Raw genomic sequence first — 20,565 nt, forward strand, 5'->3', positions numbered from 1 at the left:
AACATTCACAGAGAGGCCGTGATGGGCTCCACATGGATTAAGCCCTGAAGATAACAGCACTGAGCCCAAAGGCCTGCTTCTGCCTTCACCGGCCCCCCGCACTTGCCGGAGACAGCCAGTAAACCCTTGAGCACAAATAAACACGCAGTTACCCATTAAGAATGGGGGGGGGGGGCGGGATTCTCAGCAGCCCAGTCTGAGGTGGGGACGTTCCAGCTAAGGCCCACAGGGCCTGGGAGGGGAGATGGTCAGGGGAGAGCCTAGGTGTATAATGATACCAAGAGAATATTGGAGGAGCCACGACGACTTCATTAGATGTACCACTCAAGGTCGCTCTGAACTTGGTGACCCTCGGCCCTAGACTTAACCTTTCAAGCCTCAGGTTGATCATATATAAAAGAAGAGTGATAATATTCTTACGTCAAAAGCTGCCCTGATGCGCAGATTAGTGAAATCATGTTTATAAAGCGCTTAGCACAGCGCCTGGCGGAGAGGAAGTACAGTGCTCTTATTCTTTGAAGATTATTCTTTAGCTCAGAGCGTGTGCAGGGCTGGTGAGTTTTCCCTCTGCCCAGACGGCGCCGCTGGGCCTCCTCTGGAACATCTGTATGCCCAAGAAGTGCAGAGCAGGCCCTGAGAGAGCCGGGGCTGCACCCGTCTAACTCCTGCTGGTCCTCGGGGACCGCACAGGGCCTGGGGTGCTCACACACACACCCTGCACACCCCCAGACCCCAGGCCAGAGGGCACCTTTCCTCCACCTGCCCACAGAGGGCCACCCCAAATCCTCTATATCAGTTCTGAGAGCCTGGAGCCTGCATGTGCCAGCCCTGGGGGGCAACCAGAGTTCCAGCCTGGAACTGCCCCTTGTCCTTCTTAGCCAAATGCGTGTGTGTGGTGGGGGGGTGGGGGGTGGGGGAGAGCAGGGTGAGCGGGGACAGTTAGAAACCTCCAGAAACATGAAAGGCAAGTTCTTTCTAGGCTTCAGGGGTGGGTCCAGCCCAGACCAGGTGGGGCCTCCATCTTCCACCAAGGGAGCCTGAGGCCAAGGAGGTCAGTGAGTCCCAACCCTGCTCCTAGAGCTTTCATGAGGATCCCTGTTCTTTGCAGTCATCCCAGCTCCTAGAACCATCCTGTCCATGGGGGGTGATCAGGGGGCTTCAGGACAGTGAGGGGTCACATAGTTGGGGGGAGAGAGACGGAGTCGGGTAGCCCTGGGGGTACTGGCCCTCCATAGGGGGAGCATTCAAGGAATGCCCCACAGCCTGGCCTCTCCTCACGGCTCCCTGAACCCCTGCTTCTGTCCCACAGGGAGCTCACTTGCTTCCTTCCATCCCACTCTTCATCAAACGTCAACGGTATAAAAGGACTTTCTTTCTGTGTCCTGCTAGCATTCAGAAATAGAACTGTTGTCCAAGAATTTTCTCACAAGAAGGAAATCCTGCCATTTGTGACAACATGGGTGAATGTGGAGGATGTTGAAATAATCCAGACGCAGGAGGACACATAGTGCACGATGCCAGTTACATGAGGGGTCTAAAGCCCTGACTGCTGGAGGCGGAGGGTGGTGGTAGGCGGGGTTGGGGTCAGCCCCCCGGTGCAGAAGGTCAGTCCCGTGGGGCAAGTGGGGCCGGACCAGAGCTGCAGTCAACCACACTGCACAGTGTCTTTCACAGGCTGCTAGGAGGGCAGGTTTGGCATGAAGCACCCTTTAATAATAATAATAATAATAATAATAATAATACCAGCAATAGGGTAAGAGGGAGCTCTGGGAGCTAAGGGACAGTTTATGGCTGAGATCACAGTGATGGTCTCATGTGTGTGACTTCTCTCCAAACTCATTATGCTGCACACGTCCATTCTGTACAGACTTGGTATGCCAATCATACCTCAATGAAATGGCTAAAGAAAAGGAAAAGCAAAACCAAAAAAATACTTTTTCACAGGAACTTTTGTTTTGTTTTGAGCATATAGTTTAAAATAATCACATTCTTGATGAAATCCTCCAGAGCCTCTTTAACGGAGCCCAAATGCCACTGACGTCCGCATCTGGCAAGGCTGACACGATACAGGAACATGCACCTATCTCATCTATGATAAGGCAATAACCCTACAGAAAATATTAGTAACTTGGGTCCATTGGCTTTGAAAAATCCAAGCCAGAGCAGGGAGGGTCACGCTGAGAACGCCAGTGGAGGCCCGGCAGCCTGGGTGGGTCTCCAGGGAAGTGGGTTGAGCACGAGTCAACTTCAGAAGGTCCCCTAGTGTGCTGTCCCACATACAGAGCATGCTCAGCAGGACAGGCTTCAAAAAATGCACAACAGATGGGTGGCTGCCGAGGCTGAGGACACGGCTGGTGGGAGGGAGAGCGTATGGCTCTGAGGGGTGACACGAGGGACCCTGCGGATGACAGGAGTGCCACTGGAGCAGTGTCTGTATCCTGCCGGTGATCTTAGCCTACAGTTTGCAAGATGTCACCGTGGGGGGAAAGTGGTAAAGGACACATGGAATCAATTATTTCTTACAACTGCATATGAATCTGCAATTATCTCAAAATAAAAAGTTTAATTAAAAGAATCATGATCCTCATACTAAAAAATCAACAGTCCTAAAAATACCCAATAATGAATTTTAAAATATACAAAATCCACACAGAGGGCTGAAAAATATTGAGGGACATTATAGCTCTTTGAACATAGATAAACCTCTCCTATTTGTGCCTAGAAGGCCATTTTTGTAAAAAAAAAAAAAAAAAAAAAAAAAAAAAAAAAAAAAAGATAATTCTAAGTTAATCTAAATTGATCGCAGCTTCCATAGAAAATACGAAGAGAATGTAGAGGGTCACACACATGTGCACATGCTTTTTTTTCTTTTAATCAGACAAGCTGATTCCAAGGTCTGTAAAGTTCTGAAGAGGCATCATCTGGAGCTCTTTGGTGGCAGCCTGGCTCTCTCGAGCTCCAGAAAGGCTGGATTTTAAAGACTGCCCGGCATCCTAAATAGTCTCAGGAGCACACACTGCATTTCTTTCTGAAGCTGACCCTCTTCACTCAGACTCCCTCCCCTGTGGCCTCGTCAGGCAGCCAGCATAGTAAATGTGGTAAAAGATGCACACCTGCTTGGGCACCGTAGCCTTCCTGAGCTTTAGCACCCGTCTCTGCACTCCATGCAGGGGTTCCTGCAATCCTCCCAGCAGCCCTCTGTAAGGCATGCTTTCTTGTCATCTCCATTTTACAGAGGGGGAGACTGAGACTCCGGCCACATAGCTCCCCCAAGGTCCAGCAGGTAGGGAGTGGCACAGTCGGGGTTTGAATGCAGGCTGTTGCTGCAGCTTTGCCCTTAGCCACAACTTTTTGTTCCCAAGTCCGTAAAGGAGGACTCCAAGCAGGGGGGCAGGGGACTGGGGGCAGCGTTCCTCTGGGCTGGTTTCATAAGGACAGGCTAGAAAGGCTGCAGTGGTCCAGGGAGCCCAGACAAGCAGATGGTCTGGGCTGTGCCGTGGAGCTGTGCTGACCTGCACTGCTTGTGCCAGCACCTGAGCTAGCAGGCTTGATGGGGTCGGGGTCTTGTGGTGACCGAGGGTGGGGCTGGCTGGATCGTACAGATCCTTACTGCAGCTTTCTCCTTGAACTAGGACTATTCTAAACTCTTATTCTCTGCTGAGTTTCTGAACTCACGTTTCCTATGATGCCCTGAAGCACACAGGATCACACATGGGTGGGAAGCGGCCCCTGGGTCAGACCTGCATCCCCTCTGCAGCTGGACTCTACCATGTGAGCAAGCCTGAAAGAAGCAAACACTCCTGCTTCCTAACATTCCAAGCTGCCGAGGCAAGGCCTCGGCCCCAGACACTCAGCTTCCCGATCAGCTCCAGAGCTAATCCTGTGTCTACATCTGAAGAGCGTTTTGATCCACGCCCTGGATTCTCTGGTCGGCTACGCCGTGGGAAATGCAGTTTCCCCCCTTGGCCTTCCAGTAATAGGGATACGGAGGCCCTGCCATACTGATAAGCACATCATAAAGTTCCCAAGTCAGAGCACCCAGCCTGGCCTGTCCCTGGCCTGCTGGTCGTCCAGAAGCCCGTCTACACTTGGACACAGATGACAGGGGAGTTTGAAACACGATCAAGGGAGCAGTGAAGTCAGCAGTGAGGAGGTGATGCGCTCAAACAGCTCGCGTTGGGACAACTAGTTAGACGCCCGGAAAATACACTGCATTTAATGATTTCTTACACCAAATCCCAATGAAACACTATTTCCATGTAAAAAGGTGAAAGAATGGCAGAAGAAAACACGGGAGAGTCCATTAGAACAAGCTCAGAAGAAAGAAGTGTTTTCAGGTATACAAGGGACCCTAAGTCACAAAACACCGCCAAAATTCACGTCAAAATTTAAAATTCCCACCAGCAGAAAAATATTATAGAAGCTAAAAGACAAATGAAAAGCTGGGGTAAGATATTTTTGACACACGTGGACTTCCTATAAATCAGTAAAAGGGGGGTGGGGGCTTAAAAAGAGGAGAGTTTAGGAAGATGGAACACAGAAGAAATGCTCTTAATTATTTGAAGAGATAAAGCCCTCATTTATAATAAGTGTATATCAGAACTCCAGCATGGCATTTCTCATCCATCAGATGAATGGAGATAAAAGCCAGGACTGCATGTCTGCCTGGGGAAGGTGTGGGCGTGGGCGCGGGCGCAGGGTGTACAGGGCCACATTCACAGTCACGGTCATGGGCTCCAGGGGCCCACTCGCAGTCCTGGACTCACGGTCACGGGTGTATGGGGCCGCTTTCACGGGTACAGGGGGCACAGGGCCCAGGCAGGGCCGCCTTCACGGGCCCAGGCACAGCTGCCATTTGGCAGGATCTGTGAAAACGTGTACATGTGGGGAAAATGGACTTTTGGAAGTGAATCCACTTAGAATGGAGACAGAAATTAAATGAAACACGGATCTGACCGAGAGGTTTCCTTGAACAATGTCGACACTAGCTGTGAACACAAGTCTGTCCTAGGAGAAGCTGTTGTCACGGCAGACACCTGCTCATTTTGGAATGAGCAAGTGGAGACGGCCTGGGGCTAGTGGCCGTGAAACGTCCTGCGACACCACCATCCCGCAGCACCACTGTGGGGCACCTTTCACTACAGCCCAGGCGTCAGCAGCTTTTCCACAGAAAGGCTCGTTTCGTAGAAGGGAGGGCTTCGCTGCAGTGCGAGGGGCTGTCCGCAACCCTCAACTGCTTCATTGGCTCTGGCCTGAGCTGCACATCCAGGCACCCGCCTTGATTTTGTCTCTCCCCCCCCCCCGGTAACTGGGGGAACCCTGCTTGATCCCTGGGGCAGCCTTCAGTTCCCTTCATGGAATCTCTCATCTTGGCAAGGTTTCCAGTTCTTCTTTACAATTGATTCACTTTGTATGGTGCTTGTTTGGTAAGGGACAGCCTAGAAAGAGGCTCCGCCAACAGAGCTGGAGCAGGGATAAGCCTGGGGGGAGGCAGTAGTGTTTGGTGGGAGGGACGGGCTAATTTCATAATCGGGCAGTTCCTTAGTACGTATCTGAATGGTTAATGGCCGTCTTTAGCTGCCCTATACATCCATCAATAGGGGATTGTTCAGTCCTAACGGCACAATGGAATGCTCTGCAGCTGTTAATAGGGAGATGCGCTAGATGTCTTAATATAGACCCATCTCCAGAACACCCAGGCATCTTCCCTTTGAACAGTGCACACTAGGGCCGCGAGTTCTCCAACAAACGAGTGGCCTTGCTCAGGGGCTGCTGAAACGTCCCCTTAGAGCCCGGCACACCGGCCAGGGCTCCGTTCTCTCCGGGTGCCTGGTGCTCGCTTCCTGCCCAGGTTGCAGTGCCTCCCCGATCGCCATGTATGTCCCTGCTGGGCCTGTCCTGCCAGCTGCAGGGAAGTCTTGTCCTCAGGCCCACTGTGCGGCCCACCCCTGCCTCCATTGATGGGATGCTCGCCGACCCACCCAAGCGCGACGCCTTGGCCCGACGGCCCTCTCACCCCACCATCTGGATGTCTCTTTTCGGGCAAGATGGGCTCTGGTGTTCACCGGAAACAGAACCGATGCCATAAGGACTGTAGCCCTATGTGGGGGAAGCCCGGTGTGGCGGGCTGAGGGCAGAGGCCATGTCTCCTGGAAGCTACACTGGAACCACACGGCACGCAGCTGTCCCCGGCTCGTGCGTGTGCGTGTCCACGTGCATGTGCGCACAGAACACTTAATAACAGTGCTTCTTGGGGGCGCTGCTCCATGTAAACCAACCTCACCCAGGCAGCCCAAAAAGAAGCATGGCATATCCATACATTAGCTCACAAAAGGGAAACCTCGGACAAACACACACACCACGTGACACCTCATGTAAAAAGGTGGTACATGTAAGGATATGCACATGGACATACTTGCTCACGTGAAACACCGGGGAAAAAGACGATCAGAAACTGTTATCAGTGCTAACTTTTAGGGAAGGAAACTCAGGAATTTGGGGTTGGGGTGGGGACACCCTGATTTTTCACTGTAGCCCCTTTTGTGCTCTGTTTTGCCGTGTGTGTGTGTGGAAAGCCCGCTCCAATATGAGGACCGTTTTCCTAGCACGGCGTTGCGGTAGGTGAAGCCCGGTGTGCCGCAGAGCGTGCGGAGGTTTTGCCAGGCGGTGAACGGGCAGCCCTGTGCCGGAGGCTGGGGAGGCTGGCGGGAGGCAGCTCTGCCGCATGGTGCTGTGGGCTCTGGTTCATGTCACTCCGAGGAGCAGGGGCTGCTCCAGCACAAAGAGGTTTTTGACAGCGTAAGGCAGAACCAGAGCGAGAGCAGACCCTGGGCAGGCTCCCAGGGAGCCCACCCCCACTCTAATGGGAAGGGGTGCCCTCCACCCCTCTGCAGACCGACAGGCTCTCCTAGGAAATGAGATGCTGCCTGTGGTCTGTCACTGCAGGATCTGGAGAGGAGTGATTCTCTAAAGAAAGGAGCGTGTACGTGTATGGCATGTTCTGGCTGCCGCGTCTCATTAAATACTTTAGTTTTTATGTAACTCTTTCCCATTTTCAGGTAATCTTTGACTTTAATGAACGCAGCAATGACAACACGATGTATCTTTCAATTGACCCACCTCCTCCTGTCTGTGTTAATGTAAATATTCTTTAACGCATAGTCACAACTTAAAAATACGGAAAAGCACCAAACCTGGAGCATGGACCCTAGCTGAGGTCCATGCTTTTCTGTTGCCAAAACCCAGCTTTGGGGAGGAGCGACCTATCTCCACTTCTGAAACGGCACAGTGCGGGTGGGCGCCGCGTGGAACCCGGGTCCTCCGGGGAAGTGACAGTGTTGACCTACTAGGAGGGGGCCCAGGTGCTGCCCCCTCTGGGACAAGGGGGGCGCGGAGGGGAAGCCGAGGCCAGGGACCCACTCCGGACGCGTCCACATGCAGCCTCCACAGGGGCCCTGCCCTGGCATCCCCGTTCCCCGCCTGGGCGTGGGGAGGCCGGGCGGGAAGCAGCCAGCCCCGAGCCCGCCACCGTAAGAGGACACGGAGAGAAACAGCTCCAGTCAGCCCCACAAGCGAGGCCTGGAAAACTCTGCAGCTGGAGCGGACACAAAGGACCTTTCAGACTGCAGCCAAGGTGCCCAGGGAGCGGGCTTTTTTTTTTTTTTCCTTTTTTTTTTTTTTTTTTTTTTTTTTTACAGCTATTAGGGTGACAAGCCTTTCCAAAGGCCAGCAGTTGGCGAGGGTTTCCAGGAAGCTGGTCTGGCACCAGGCTGGGATTGGAGCAACTTTAACGAGTTAACTTCAGAAGGAAGGAATCATCAGGGAAGGTTTAAGGTTCAACAAACTTTTTGAATTATTTTGCAAAAAGTTCTGGCTTTCAAATTCAAAGGCATGTTTAGCCGTGACTGTTTTCAGCCAGAGATTATTTCAAAGGCAGCGCAGCCCGCACGTTTCTGATTCATTCAGTCCAGGTATTTGTCTCAACTCTTCGGGACGGGCTTTGCCAGTGCCATCCAGTGCCGGGAAACGCGGGGTCACCTTACACGTCTCCTCAAACACCCCTCCGCCCACGTGCCTCTCCCTCGGCCAGCCCCCGTGGCCCTGGGCGCACACGCGCACACACGCGCACACACCTTCCCCGAGCAGGAAGCTGCTCCCTGCCAAGAGCGAATGGAATTCAGATTTCCAGAGGGTGTCCTTGGCTCCCAGATCCACAGCCACACACTGAAGAAAGGTCCTAGTGTGTGTGGTGGGGGCCCAGAGAGAGGGGCCTCCATCTCGGCTCACGTCTATCTGGGCCCCAAGAAAAACCCACAACTGGCTGTGCTCTCCTCAGCCACACCCGGCCTCAGTCACATTCCTTCCTTTCCTGAGCCCACACTGGGTGGCCACACAACCCCGCTTCTACACCTCCCTCCCCACCGGCAGGGAGACCTCGGCCAGGCCCTCATGGGGCGGCCAGCAAGCGCCAACGAGGGGGCCGCACCCCAAGCCCAAGGCAGCCGGAAACCACCGAGGGGCCCGAGGGGCTGGGCATCCCACCCGGGGCCTCCTCTCAGCAGTTCTCACTCCATGAACAGCACAGCCAGGGCCGAGCTCCTTGCGGGAAGTCCCTCTTCACATCCCACCTGTACCCTCCTGGCTGCCACCCCGGTGCCCCCCCCCAGCAGACGCTCCCCACACACCATGAGAAGCACTGCCCCCCGCCCCCCCCCCCCACCATCCAGGCTGGGCCTTCTGAGCCCTGAGATCTGGCATCCTCAGGAGTTAAACATTTACAGGCGTACACCAACAGCAGCCCAGTAAATGAGACAAGTCCATGATCAGCCACACACGGTGGACAGGCTGGTCACGCTTAGCTTCTCTTTGACCCCAGTCCCTGGGACCTCGCCACCTGCGTGGCCAGGTAGCAACAGGTGGAGAATATGGTTGTCCCACAGGTCTTCGGAGGTGGTAAGGACTGATGAGCAGGAGCACTGCTGGCTTTTCAGGTGCTCAGCACCCATGGAGGCCCAGCACCCGGCACAGCAGGTCTGCTGCTAAATCAGAGCCAACCTGTATCCCCCCAGACAGGCCCCTCTGTCTACTCGGGAGACTCTTCAGAAGTGGGGGCTCCCTGGGCCTTGCATTTCTGCCCTGAGGGAGGCTGCAGCTTTGCAGCCTGGGCTGGAGTCTCTGCTTGGGCTCCTGCCCCTGCTCAGGGCCACTCTGACCCTCCTGAGCTGGGAGTGCTGGCACCCCTGCCCTGGTCGTGTTCACTGGGGTCTCGGGCCAAGTGCCGTAAGGTCCTGCAGTGGCCTGAGAGGCCACGGCACTGTCCCTTCTGGCCAGCGCAGACCTTACATTTTAGTGTTTCTGGAATGCCTCGGCTCTACTGGTTTCTCCTTCCAAGCATGGCCCACAGTGGACTTAACTGAGGGACACTCTTCCCGCATCCCTTGGGGAAGGTCTGTGTGTGGGAGAAGCAGCAGGAGAAGTCCACGGCCACGGCCTTCAGGAAGTGTGTCATGCTGCTTTCCTGGTAGCCAGGTGCCCAGAGCATGGCATTCAGGGAAGTGCCCTGGCTAGGCTACCCTACCAACAAGGGTTGGGGTAGTCAGTTGACCTAGGCCTGGTGCGGGGTGGGATGCAGGTTCTACTAGAGCAGATGGGCCCTGCTGGAACAGCAAACATGCATGGGATTCGGGGTCAGGATCCCAGGGCCTGTCCCAGCTCTGTCAGCAGCTGGCATATCCCCTGGGCACGGTCCTCTCATCTCTGGTGTCAGGGTCCCCACTTCCCAGGCTGTTTATCTCCTGAAACCTACAGAGATATTTCCCTACCCCAAACGTAGGCCCCCCTGGTCTGACAAAGTCTACCGCCCAGGACAGGCTGGGGGTTGTTGATGGAGAGGCCTGTGAGCCTAGAGCTGCCACGGACTGTGGGGGTCACTGGGACATCATCTCAGATGAAGTCCTCTGGACCTCTTGGGTGGCACCAGCCCCAGACCGCACACACTTGCCAGCCTGAGCTCAATCATGCTGGGGGCATCGCCCTACCCGGGGCCACCCCCATCTCATGAGTCTGCCCCCTGTTCCTGCTGCAGCCCCGCCCTGCAGCCGCCCATGAGCTCCCACCTGGAGCCCAAACACCCAGCTGGGGGCTTCCATAGGGCAGTTCAAAAAGAAAAGCTGGAAAAAAGCATTCCAGTGTTTTTAACTGGGAAAGATTCCACTTGATTTGACAAGTCCAGGACGTAAGGACAACACGGGAACCACAAGCCTGCCACCGAGAGGCCCAAGAGGAAGGATAGGTAGAAGAGAGGTATCCTTGGGCCGAGGAGTGGACAACACGGGGCCCCAGAGCCACCCAGGCAGGGCCAGGGAGCCAGGCCCAGAGCACACTCAAAGGCTGGAAGCCAAAGGTCCCAGCATGACCTTACCTTGCACTTTATACCCTAGATACAGAGCTGGGCTATGGAGGATGAGGTAGGGGCCCTGGGGCCGGCTGCTGGGAGCTGCCCACCTGCTCAGGGGCCCTGGCTCTCCGGTCCAGGTCCCTGGCCACAGCGAGCCCGTGGGGAAGGACGCTGAGTGTGTGCGTGTGCGAGGGAGTGGAGCTCTGTGCTCTGAACAGCCCTGACTTCCTACCATCTTCCAGATGTGCCCTCTACTGCCTACTGATGGCACCCCACTCTCTGTCTCAGTTTCCCCAGCAGGGCAGCACAGGAAACTGCTGTGGCAAGTGTTGAGCTTTGGGTGCAGCGTAGTGTGATCTTGTACGATGGTTCAATTCCAAAGTCTTAGGAGACAGATCGCATAGAGTCACAATTCCCTTTGCAAATCCCTTGAGTTGCCCCGAAAAAAAAAAAAAAAACCCAAACCAATCCTGTCTCAGAGCTGTGTGCACACCCCGCTGAGCGGCCGTCATGCCCGCTCAAGTGGGAGCAGCTCCATGCAAACGCGGAGGCTTTCCCTGCTCCCCAGACACAGGCAGCGCCGTCTTTCAAGAGGGCTGCTGGGGCTGCTGCCCACATGCAGACATCACTTACGGAGATGATCAAAGCAGTCGTGGGGTCGGGGTAAGGGTGTGGGGCTGACAGGGTGCCAGCCTCTGAGGCCGGACTGGACCCCCCCCCACCCCGCCTCCACTATTTCTTCCCCTTCCCTCCATGAGGACTTCCTCCTAGGTGGTGCCCCAGGCCTCCAGAGGCAGATGAGCCTTGCCCTCTGTGCATGGAGGTGCCAGGCCCACGGTGTGTGGAGAGACCGTGCAGAATTCTCGGAGCAGGCAGCCAGGAAGAGACACTCTGCCAAAGCACTGACTCGCTCCACGCGCCGTCTCTCCTGCTGATGGGCCACAGGAACACTTTGGGAGGCCCAGACCCCACACCAGATGCCGGCCGCCTTGTCTCTGTGGGCTTGTGACTTCCCTGCCCACCAGCCCTCCGGGAAGCAGCCTGGCCTCCCCCTCAAGGACCTGGGCTCCCCAAGAGACCGCCTGCCTGGAGATGAGCCCTGGCTCTGCCCCCACCTCACAAGTGACACTGGCAAGTCCTGACTCTCCCGAGAAGCAGAGGTATCAACCCTCTGCTTGTTTTGGACCCACAAGGACACAAGCTGTGCATCTCAGCTAAGCGCAGCCTCTGCTCGCAAACCTGACACAAGACATGCAGCCTCTTCTGAGCACCTGGCAGCCAGCAAGCCCGTGACCGCTGCAGCCATATTTGGGCTGTCCCTCTGCTAGACTGCCCAGGGGCCTGCATGGGGCCAAGAGAAGGCAGGACACCGGGCCCATGCTGCCCATCTCTGCTGGAAGGCTATCCATCCTTGGCGGGTAGGCCCGACAGCGAGGAGGACACATGGCAGCAGGATGCCCCTCCCTGCCGAAGAAGCAGGACATGGGGGGCCTAGGTCTCTCCCTGCAACTGTATGGGAGCCGGAGCTCCTTTCTTTGCCACCACAGGCTGTGGGTGGTACACCTGCCTCCAGCCCACGTGGAGCCCGAGGCTCGAAAGCCTGCAGGCAGACCTGGTGAGCGACGGTACCTAATGGCTACACACTGACCCCAACCATATCCCATGGACACTTGTGATCTGGTGCTTTACCAAGCCCTCAGGTCAAGTAAGGGACGTCTTCGTGGGGTCTCCCAAACCAAGGTGACATTTATCAGGCACACTCTCGAAGGCGGCACCGGGCTGGACATGGGCTCCAGGGTCTGTGAGAGGACGCCAAGGCTCAGAGGTGAGCTGACTGCTCCAGTGTCCCTCCCAGCTGGGGTTCCTGGGAAGACCGTTTCCCTGGGTTTGGTGAACACTCGAACATCAACTGATGAGGAGTAAACCCCTGATAGGCCACAGGCAACCACGGAACTGGAACCTATAGAACACAGTGGGGAACTGGAGAGGAGTTTGGAGTCAACGAGGGATGCGTGGAGGCCACAGCTGCAAAGACCTGGTATCATGACGATGTTCATTCTCCTCACCTAGAGAGGATGCTGGCCGTCAGGGGGAGAGGTGGGCTGCACAGAGACAGGCCCGTTGGAGGCAGGGGACCCAGCCAGAGCCTTCTCCACAGGCCTCAGACCTGTTATCAAACCACAGGGGTGACGGAGCCAGGCCTACAGTCTGCCCTGCAGAGCTGCACAGGGCCCCAAACCGGAGTGGGACGGTGTGGAGCTGGCCAGGGGGTGGAGGGTACTGAGCCAGCCTGCGTCTCCGAGGGGGAGAAAATGTACCTTGACCTCAGCCTCACATTGGATGCAAAAATCGATTCCAGATGGACCACGGATCTACATGTGAAAGGTGAGCTAATAAAGCTTTAGAAAAAATCAGAATATCTTTATGACCTTGGAGTAGTCAAAGTTTCTTTAATAGGACACAAACAGCACTATCCAGAAAGGAAATGTTTGATTAACTGGATCACATTAAGAGTTCACTTAAAGTTCTTCTGTTCATCAAAAGACGCCCTCGAGAGAGGAAGGGACGGCCCGCGAAGGGAGGGGGACTTCTGTGCTAGGTGTGCTCGGGTGTGTGTGTGCAGGCACACTTGGGCACGCATGTCTCCGCCGCCCATGAGTCCTACTGGGATGCGTGAAGACAGAACGACCGTCCATCACGGAGAAGAGGTCACCCAGAATAAAATGGGCACAAGACCTGCGCCTTTTCACCAAGGATAGCATCGGACGGAGGGACGAGGCGGGGATGCCTCCCACCCGATGCCGCAGATCCCTGCCGCCGCCCGCCGGGCCAGAGGGGAAGCCCGAGAAGTGGCGCTGGCGGCGGGGCGGCCGTGCCCGGGGAAGCGCTCGGCAGGACCCAGGGAAAGTAAACACGCTGTCGGGCGCCCGGCGGCCCCACACCTAGGCAGCGCGCACCGGAAATGCAGCCTGTACCGTCGCCAAAAAGCCTGTACAGGATATTCTTAGCACTAATGATAACAACCCGCCGCTGGCACCAGTCCACGCAGCCGTCGACAATAGAGCGGATAAACAAAGTGTGGGCCGTTCACACGGTGGCGTGCCAGCGGTGCTCCCTGCAGCCACGCGGCCCTCAGCCCGGGAAGCCAGACGTCCGCACGGTGTGTGCGCCGGGAGCGTCTGACTCTAGAAAGTTCGACAATGGGCAGCGCAGAGTCCTGCTGCCAGAAGCGGAGACAGCGGTGACCCTTAGAATGTGGGACAGGAAGTAGGAGCCCCGGGGATTCCCCCGGGGACCTCTGTCGCTCTGCCTGGGTGCGAGTTACGAGTGGCCTTGGGCTGACATGTCCCAAGTGCTCTTGAGATGTGTGTGCTCATCTGTGTGCACTTTGTCCTTCAACCAGAATGGTCAAAGTGCCCTAGATGCAAGGATGGAACTTTCTGGGCCTAACTTGAGAGCCGGACCACCTGTGCCCGGAGAGGGGTGGGCCCGGACCCCGATTCAGGCCTCCTGACCCGGCCACCCTAGGGCTCAGCCTTTCCAGATTTAGGGAAACACTGTGGGGGGCCCAGGACTGCCAGAAAGGTCTCCGTAGCCACACCAGGGCTGTCTGTGAAGTCACTTTGTTCTCCACCCACCTCTGGGGCACGGATGCTCCCTCTCTCTGACACTCTCCAGCACTCCTTGCCTGGTCCAGGCCAGCCTCACCAAAGACCTGTCGGAGGAGAGCACTGAGCCCAGCCTGGGGGCACCCCGAGACCAGGCGATACCGCCGCGGCCATCGAGGAAGGAAGAAGCCTCCCACGTTCCTCAGGGCCTTCTACCTGGACTGAGGGCCCACTCCCCAGAGCGGCGGCCTCGGGAGGCGGGCTGCATCCTCCTCACGTGCTTAGATGGAGGAAGTGAGGCTCCCAGAGGTTAGGGGGCCTCTGGGGCCGGCCCACAGCTGGGCCGGTGCAGGCTGAGAGCCAGATTGAGGGCATCTGATTCCCAGTCCCATCTCTTTCCCACTGAGCCACTCCGCCTCGCTTTTAATTTAATTAGGAGAACATTTAATCCCCCCGTGCATTTCAGAGACGGGTTTGAGCTGGCCGGGGCTGGGAGGCTCTGACGGGGCCTGTGACTCATGCAGCTTTGCACAGCACTCCCGGGCCGGCTCCCACGGGGCTTCCTTGGCACCTCACGCAGACAGAGGTGGTCTGGAGCTTCCAGAGAAGACAGGACACCGGTCTGGAAAGACAAACTGGTCTCATCTGTTCCTGGCAAGCCCCCTCCTTCATCCCCCTGGACACTAGCCCCGGAGCGGCCTCCTCATCCTTTCCCACCAATGTTTGCAGGGCAAGAAACAAAGCAAGGAGCATGGCCGCTCGAAGAGGTGTGGCGCCTGGCGCCTCTTGGTCCATGGGAGCAAGCCACAGCTGCCCCAGGCCTCCGAGATGTCCTGGGCCGTGCTGGTCCCAACCAAAGAGCTAGCCCTCTGGTCCATGTTACTGAGTGTGGGGCCGAGCCTTGTGACATTTGCCCCCATTACCAGAAGGCACGAGGCTGGCCCTGGCCTCGCTGACAAACGCAGAATTCAGGAGACATTAGCAGTGATGTGGACGAAAGCCAGGCCGCAGCGGCCTTTCTGGAAAAGACACACTTGAGCATTTTGGCATGAGACTCCACAGGGTCCAGGAGAAAGTTGGAGACATGGAAATTCTAATTAACGCACATGGGGCTGGTTTTGCTCAAGGATCTACGGGCTGTCCTGTCATGGGAGGCCAGCAAGCACATAGTTGTCAGGGAGGTGTTCGTGGTCACCTGGTGGGCCCCATAGTGCCCCAGCCCTGCCTTCCCCCTGCTTCCCTTCCTGGGGAGGCCTGTGGTCCTCCCCATGCCCATCTGTACGCGGGGTGGCACACTATGCTCTCCCCTGAGGAGCAGGACAGGGTGGCTGGTAAGCAGGAGCCTCGCCCAGCCAGGATGCCATAACAGAAGACCTGGAGAGGACCAGGCGTCAACTCTTCCAGAGGAGCCTGAGGCTTCAGTGTCTGCAGCAGGCCTGGCCTCTTGCAACAGGTGCCTAGGGTATGGGACAGATGTGGACTCCTGGCCAGTCTGGCTGCCTTGCAGCTGGGCAAGGAGTGGGGGGCTTCACAGAAGTGGCCACCGTCTCCTGAGGCTGCTGGGACAAGGGTACCCAGGCCCAGTCAGAGCCACAGATGCTCATGCTGAGGCCATTCTGACCTAGCTGCACTCTGCCCTGCACACCAACACCCCTGCCGAAGCATTCACGGCCCTCACCACCTTGGTCCCTCAGGTGAGGCTGGCCTGGCCCTGGTGGGGCAGGAGCTGCAGTCCTGGGGCTCATGTGGCCTGGGGCTTCGGGAGTGCCAGGGAGAGAGCACCTCAGAGGAGCCACACGTACCCTGCTCCCTAGGAACCGAGGATTGGGCAGGGAGTTAGACACCCTAGAAGGGTCCCAAGGCCTGATCTGAAGGCTCAGGGAGCTGGTACGGAGGCCCTGACAGCCAGAGCACGTGGCCTGGGCCTCCCCGAGCTGAGGATGACACAGCCAGCCTCTGTGAGTGACAAGGCCGTCTCAGATGGGGATGCCATGTGTGAGGCGTGGGCATGCACACAGCAGTGGCCCTTCCTTCCCACAGTCCCGCCAGGGGCCCCCAGGGGGCAGGAGCCCACCAGGGGGCTCCCCCGGTCCCCCTGTTACCCTGGATGCCCCTCTACCTCTACCTCTACCTTACCTCTACCTCACACTTGCCCCTTGGAAGCCCTGTGGCAAGGCTCTGAGTGGGGGACACAGGTGCAGAAGCTCGAGGCAGACTTCTGCCTGAAAGGTGTGTCAGGCCGTGGCCCAGCTCCCCGGAGCTGTGTGGGGGCCCCAGGGCTGCATGGGGATGGGGGTGGGGCTTGCTTACAGCGCCAGGACCACGCCGCCTCCCCAGCCCGCTGTGTCCCAGCGATTCCCTAGTTTGCGCGGGGCCTGCTCACCGGCCCCCGGGCCCCCACCCCTTGCCCCACCAATGGCCAGCAGGCCCCGGAAAGAGGAGCTTCGCCCAGCCCCAGGGACCTTCCCGTAATCAAGGCTGCAGTGACCTCACCTCCCTGGGGCCCAGCGGGTGGGGAGAGCTTGAGATGGAAACAAAATGTGTCTTTATTTATGCTTTTAATTTGAATTCTGGAACTGACCCAACGTGGTAATACACTTAACCTCAGTAAAATGCTGAAGAAAAATGAATCTGTTTTTCAGTAACTGCTTCCCACCCACTCTGCCCCCTGTGAGACCCCCGTGTGCACCCCTGCCCTAGCACACACACCGGGGCGTGGGCGTCTGCTCCCCGTGCTGGGCCCGCAGGGCCGGGCAGTCGATAGGAGTGTCCCTGAGCCGCCGGAGCCAAATTTATTTAGGGGCACTGATCACCAGGAGGGCCGGCTGGCGGTGGAGGCACGCAGCCCCAGCACCGGTACACAGGGCGGGCACGGTGCCCACCGGAGCCCCCTCTTCTAACAGTCAGGGTAGGTTGGGGCCTCTGTCCAGCTTATAGCCCCAGCAGTGCCGAGGTCCTGGACCCCGAAACCTCTCAGTGAGACTCCACCCTACTCTCCCCACTGGGGCTCCCTGAGGCATGGTACCCTGTACTGAGGACATGTTGGTGCAGGTCCCCTGCCAGCTCAGCCTTGACTATGCCTTGACCGGACCACGATGCCATGAGGTGGCCCCTTTGCTGCCCCTCTGGCTCCTTGCTCCCAGCCCCACCATGACCCAAGTACAACACCTGGACCCCTTCCCCCTTCCCAGGGGCTTCACATCCAGCTACTGCTTCCGGATGGCTCTGCTGGGAGAAGCCCTAGAAGTTCTAGCCTGGGGACCTGGCTGGCTGACGACTGTGGTACAGGCCCCAACGGCACTGGGCCTGACGGCAGACACCTCCCCGCAGCCAACCTGCCTCTCTGGGGGCGCCAGCCTGGGAAGATCCACAGCCGGCATTTAGGACGCTGATGCCCCCAGATCCCGCAAGCCTAGGGTCACAGTCCTGGAGGAGACACGGCTTAGCGTCCGGATGATCCAGTCTTGCTGGTGTGGGCAGCCTCCTGGGCTCTCGGAGCAGGTGGGCAGCCTGTGGCCCCAGGACACTTGGTGAGTGCTCATGCCAGGGCCGCCGATGGCCCTCACCTCCAAAGGGGTGACAATTGGGGCCTCGGCTACAGAGCCACCTGGGACCCGAGTCTTTCATCACCCTCACCCTGGGCTCCTCTGTGAGGGTCTTGCAGGGCCAGGGAACTGGAGAGACCTCAGCACGTGGCTGGGTGGATGGTGGTAGTGGCCCTGTCCTTCCAGGGTGGGACTCCCTGCGTGTGTGTTCAAGGGGCTGGGCCACAGCCAAGAGAATACAGGAGAATGGGCTCCGGCAGGACAGTGACCCTGGGGACCCGAAGGGGTGGCAGGTACAGGGAGGTCCGGGAGGAGTCCACCTGCCCCTGGGCCATGGCCCCCAGTGGGCTCGGGCTGTCCTCACTCTGAGTGGGCACTGCACCTGTGCCGCCCACAGCGCCAGCCGCAGAACTGCACTCTGTGGTCTCTGTCGCGCCCTGGACTCTGTAAAGGCCTCCGCCACAGAGGTCCCCCCCACTCTGCCTGGGGCGCGGGCCTGCCCCGCACAGCCCGCCTGATTTCCCTGTGCGCGCCTCGGCTCCTGCCACGCATCCAGCAAGCCTGTCGCATCCCCTCCAGGACGGGTGGGAGCCCAGCAGCCCACCCCAGGGCTGTGTCCACGAGGACAAGGTGCTCCCACCAAGCCTCCAACTACGGGGTGCTGCCCAGCGCCCCCGAAGCCTGGGGGCCTGGAAAGATGGCCCACGAGTCCTGCCTCATCACAGCTCCATCCTGAGCCAGTCCCATCTTTCTCTCATTCTGGCTACGCGACCCTGCCCGTCCCGCATGAGCAGCCCCCACCGGGTCCCAACGTCCCCGGTCACCTGAGAGGCAAAGGCCACCGACCCAGGGCATAGGGTGACAAAGGCACACACGGCCCACGAGGACTCTGAGACCCCCAGAGAATGAAAACACCCTTCAGAGACGGGTCCATGGAGAGGGGAGCGCGTCAGCGAGGGACTCCGGGTGGGGCTGAGAGGAGCGCCTGTCTGATCGCGGGGGAAGCCCCGTGGGGCGGTGGCCGGAACGGGCCCGAGTGCCCCACTGACCCCAGCACTCGGTCACACTGGGTGCCCCTGCTGGGAGCACTGAGTCACAGCTCGCAAGGGAGTCACACCACGGCGGGGCCCTGGGGATTGGCCTGGCGGTGCTGCGATGGCGGGGGAGGCCGGGCGCGCGTCCCAGGCCAGCTGTGCCTCGGGGGAAGGCCAACTGGAAGGCGTGGAGAATCAGCCATTTCCTCCACCTGAAGGAGCCCCTGAGGACAGCAGCGGCAACTGGCAGCCGGCTCTCGGCATCTGCCCCGTGGCTTTGGCCGGGGTTCTACGGGGAAACGCTCGAAAACAAAGTCGTCTCTTTTTTGGGGGGCGGGGGGGCGAGGAGAGAGAAAGACAATCTTCTCAGACGCTCAAGGCACACAAACAAGTGGAAAATGATCAGTTTGGTTTTCCATAAGTCAAAACAAGAGGATCATGTTCCCAGACTTGGCGGGCGATGCCTGGGCGCTCCTCCCCGCTCGGTGCCCAGGCACTGGGTCTGGCCCCTGGCAGCAGGCCGCCCCAGGTTGCCGAGGGCAGGCGGCAAGTGAGGAGGCCCAGGGCCAGGCCCCGAAGTGGCCCCCGCGCGCCCCACACCCCTCCAGCCCATCCTGGGCGGGCGCACGGGCACTCACTGTGACACATGGGTGATGGGCGCCAACAGCGTCTCCCCCTCGAGGTCCAGGTCCTCGGCGAAGCTGTTGGTTCTCATGAAGTGGGCTGTGCTCACCTCCAGCAGCATGGGGCTCTTCTTCACTGTGAGGAGAGGCGTGGGGCAGTACATTAGGCCTCCATGGAAGGCTTGATGGGGCAGGGGGCGTGGGACCAGCCAGAGCTGGGCTCTGATGCCCACCCCAACCTACCAGCCCAGCTGAGGATGGACTGGCATGCCCTGAACCTCCCCACAAACTGACAAGACCTCCGCACACAGAGCTGGGTGATGAGTGGGGATGGTCCGTGAAGCTTCCGCCCCAAGGATCCATTAAAAGCCCCCATGAGCCTGAGATCTCAAAGGCTGAGGAGCAGCAGGCCTGTGACACCTCCGCAGGGTGAGGGTCACCCGAGCTGAGCTCAGGTGGCCAGGCCTGTCCCCAGGCTCACACCTGACATTCAGGTCAACAGTAAAACACAGCTGATCAGCCCTGGTCTGGTGAGACACTGACTCCTGCCACCATGCCATCGCTCTCAGGCTTCGGTGAAGACCCGAAGTGCCACAGTGCCACACCTGCCACCCATACCCCAAGGGGTGCAGGAATTCTCTGGCCCCAGCTGCTGGTGTGGTGTCCAGCTTCCTGGGCTCACCCCCAACAACCTGGTGATGGTGCTTGGGGCTGATAAGGATATATGCCAGGCTGACCCCCCCACCCCGATTTTCAATTTGGACTAAGTTTTCTTTTCTTCATTTAAAGTTTATATTTTAAAAGAAGCAAGTACTCATTGTAAAAAGCGAAACAACTCAAAGATTCATGAAGGCCCTCCTCCTGCAAGGTCACCCGTGTCAACTGCCAAATGGATTCCTGGCTCATCCCTCAGCTCATCATAACAGCTGATACCAGGTGAGACAGCTCTGTTCTTGTCATCTCATTCTTCCACAGATGTGGATCTCTGTTTTGGTAGTTGGATGATAGTCCGTGGTTTACACCAATGGCTAAGGTCACTAAGCCATTCCGTGGCTGATAGATCCCGAGGCTCCATGAACTTTAAGCCACGACTTTAAGGCAATGATGTGCCACCCATTATATGAAAACCTGACACTGGGGCCAGGCGAGAGGGTGCTCCCTAGGTAACTTTAATTGTTTTCCCAATTAGTTATAGCAATCCAGACCTCACAGCAGCATGTGAATGTGACAGCTTCCTCATGTTCATGCCCAAACCTGCTGCTGGCACCCTTCCCAGGGCCTGCCAGGCATGGATAAAGACAAGGGTGCTGTTTTTCCTTTTGTGCCGAGGGCCTTTTCTGGCTCGGGGGCTGTTTGCAC

At 57.8% G+C, this 20,565-nt stretch overlaps 1 protein-coding gene across 2 annotated transcripts in view; it reads right to left on the reverse strand.

Moving 5' to 3' along the window:
* Positions 1–20,565, reverse strand: part of KCNQ1 (potassium voltage-gated channel subfamily Q member 1) — a 321,916-nt gene that overhangs the window by 154,517 nt on the left and 146,834 nt on the right. For both annotated transcript variants that reach the window (XM_026003928.2, XM_072758720.1), the window contains exon 11: positions 19,222–19,342. In XM_026003928.2, coding sequence (XP_025859713.2) covers positions 19,222–19,342 — 121 coding nt within the window. The remainder of the gene's footprint in view (positions 1–19,221; positions 19,343–20,565) is intronic.

Source organism: Vulpes vulpes, chromosome 5 (genome assembly GCF_048418805.1).
Source record: "Vulpes vulpes isolate BD-2025 chromosome 5, VulVul3, whole genome shotgun sequence".
Classification (NCBI taxonomy): Eukaryota; Metazoa; Chordata; class Mammalia; order Carnivora; family Canidae; genus Vulpes; species Vulpes vulpes.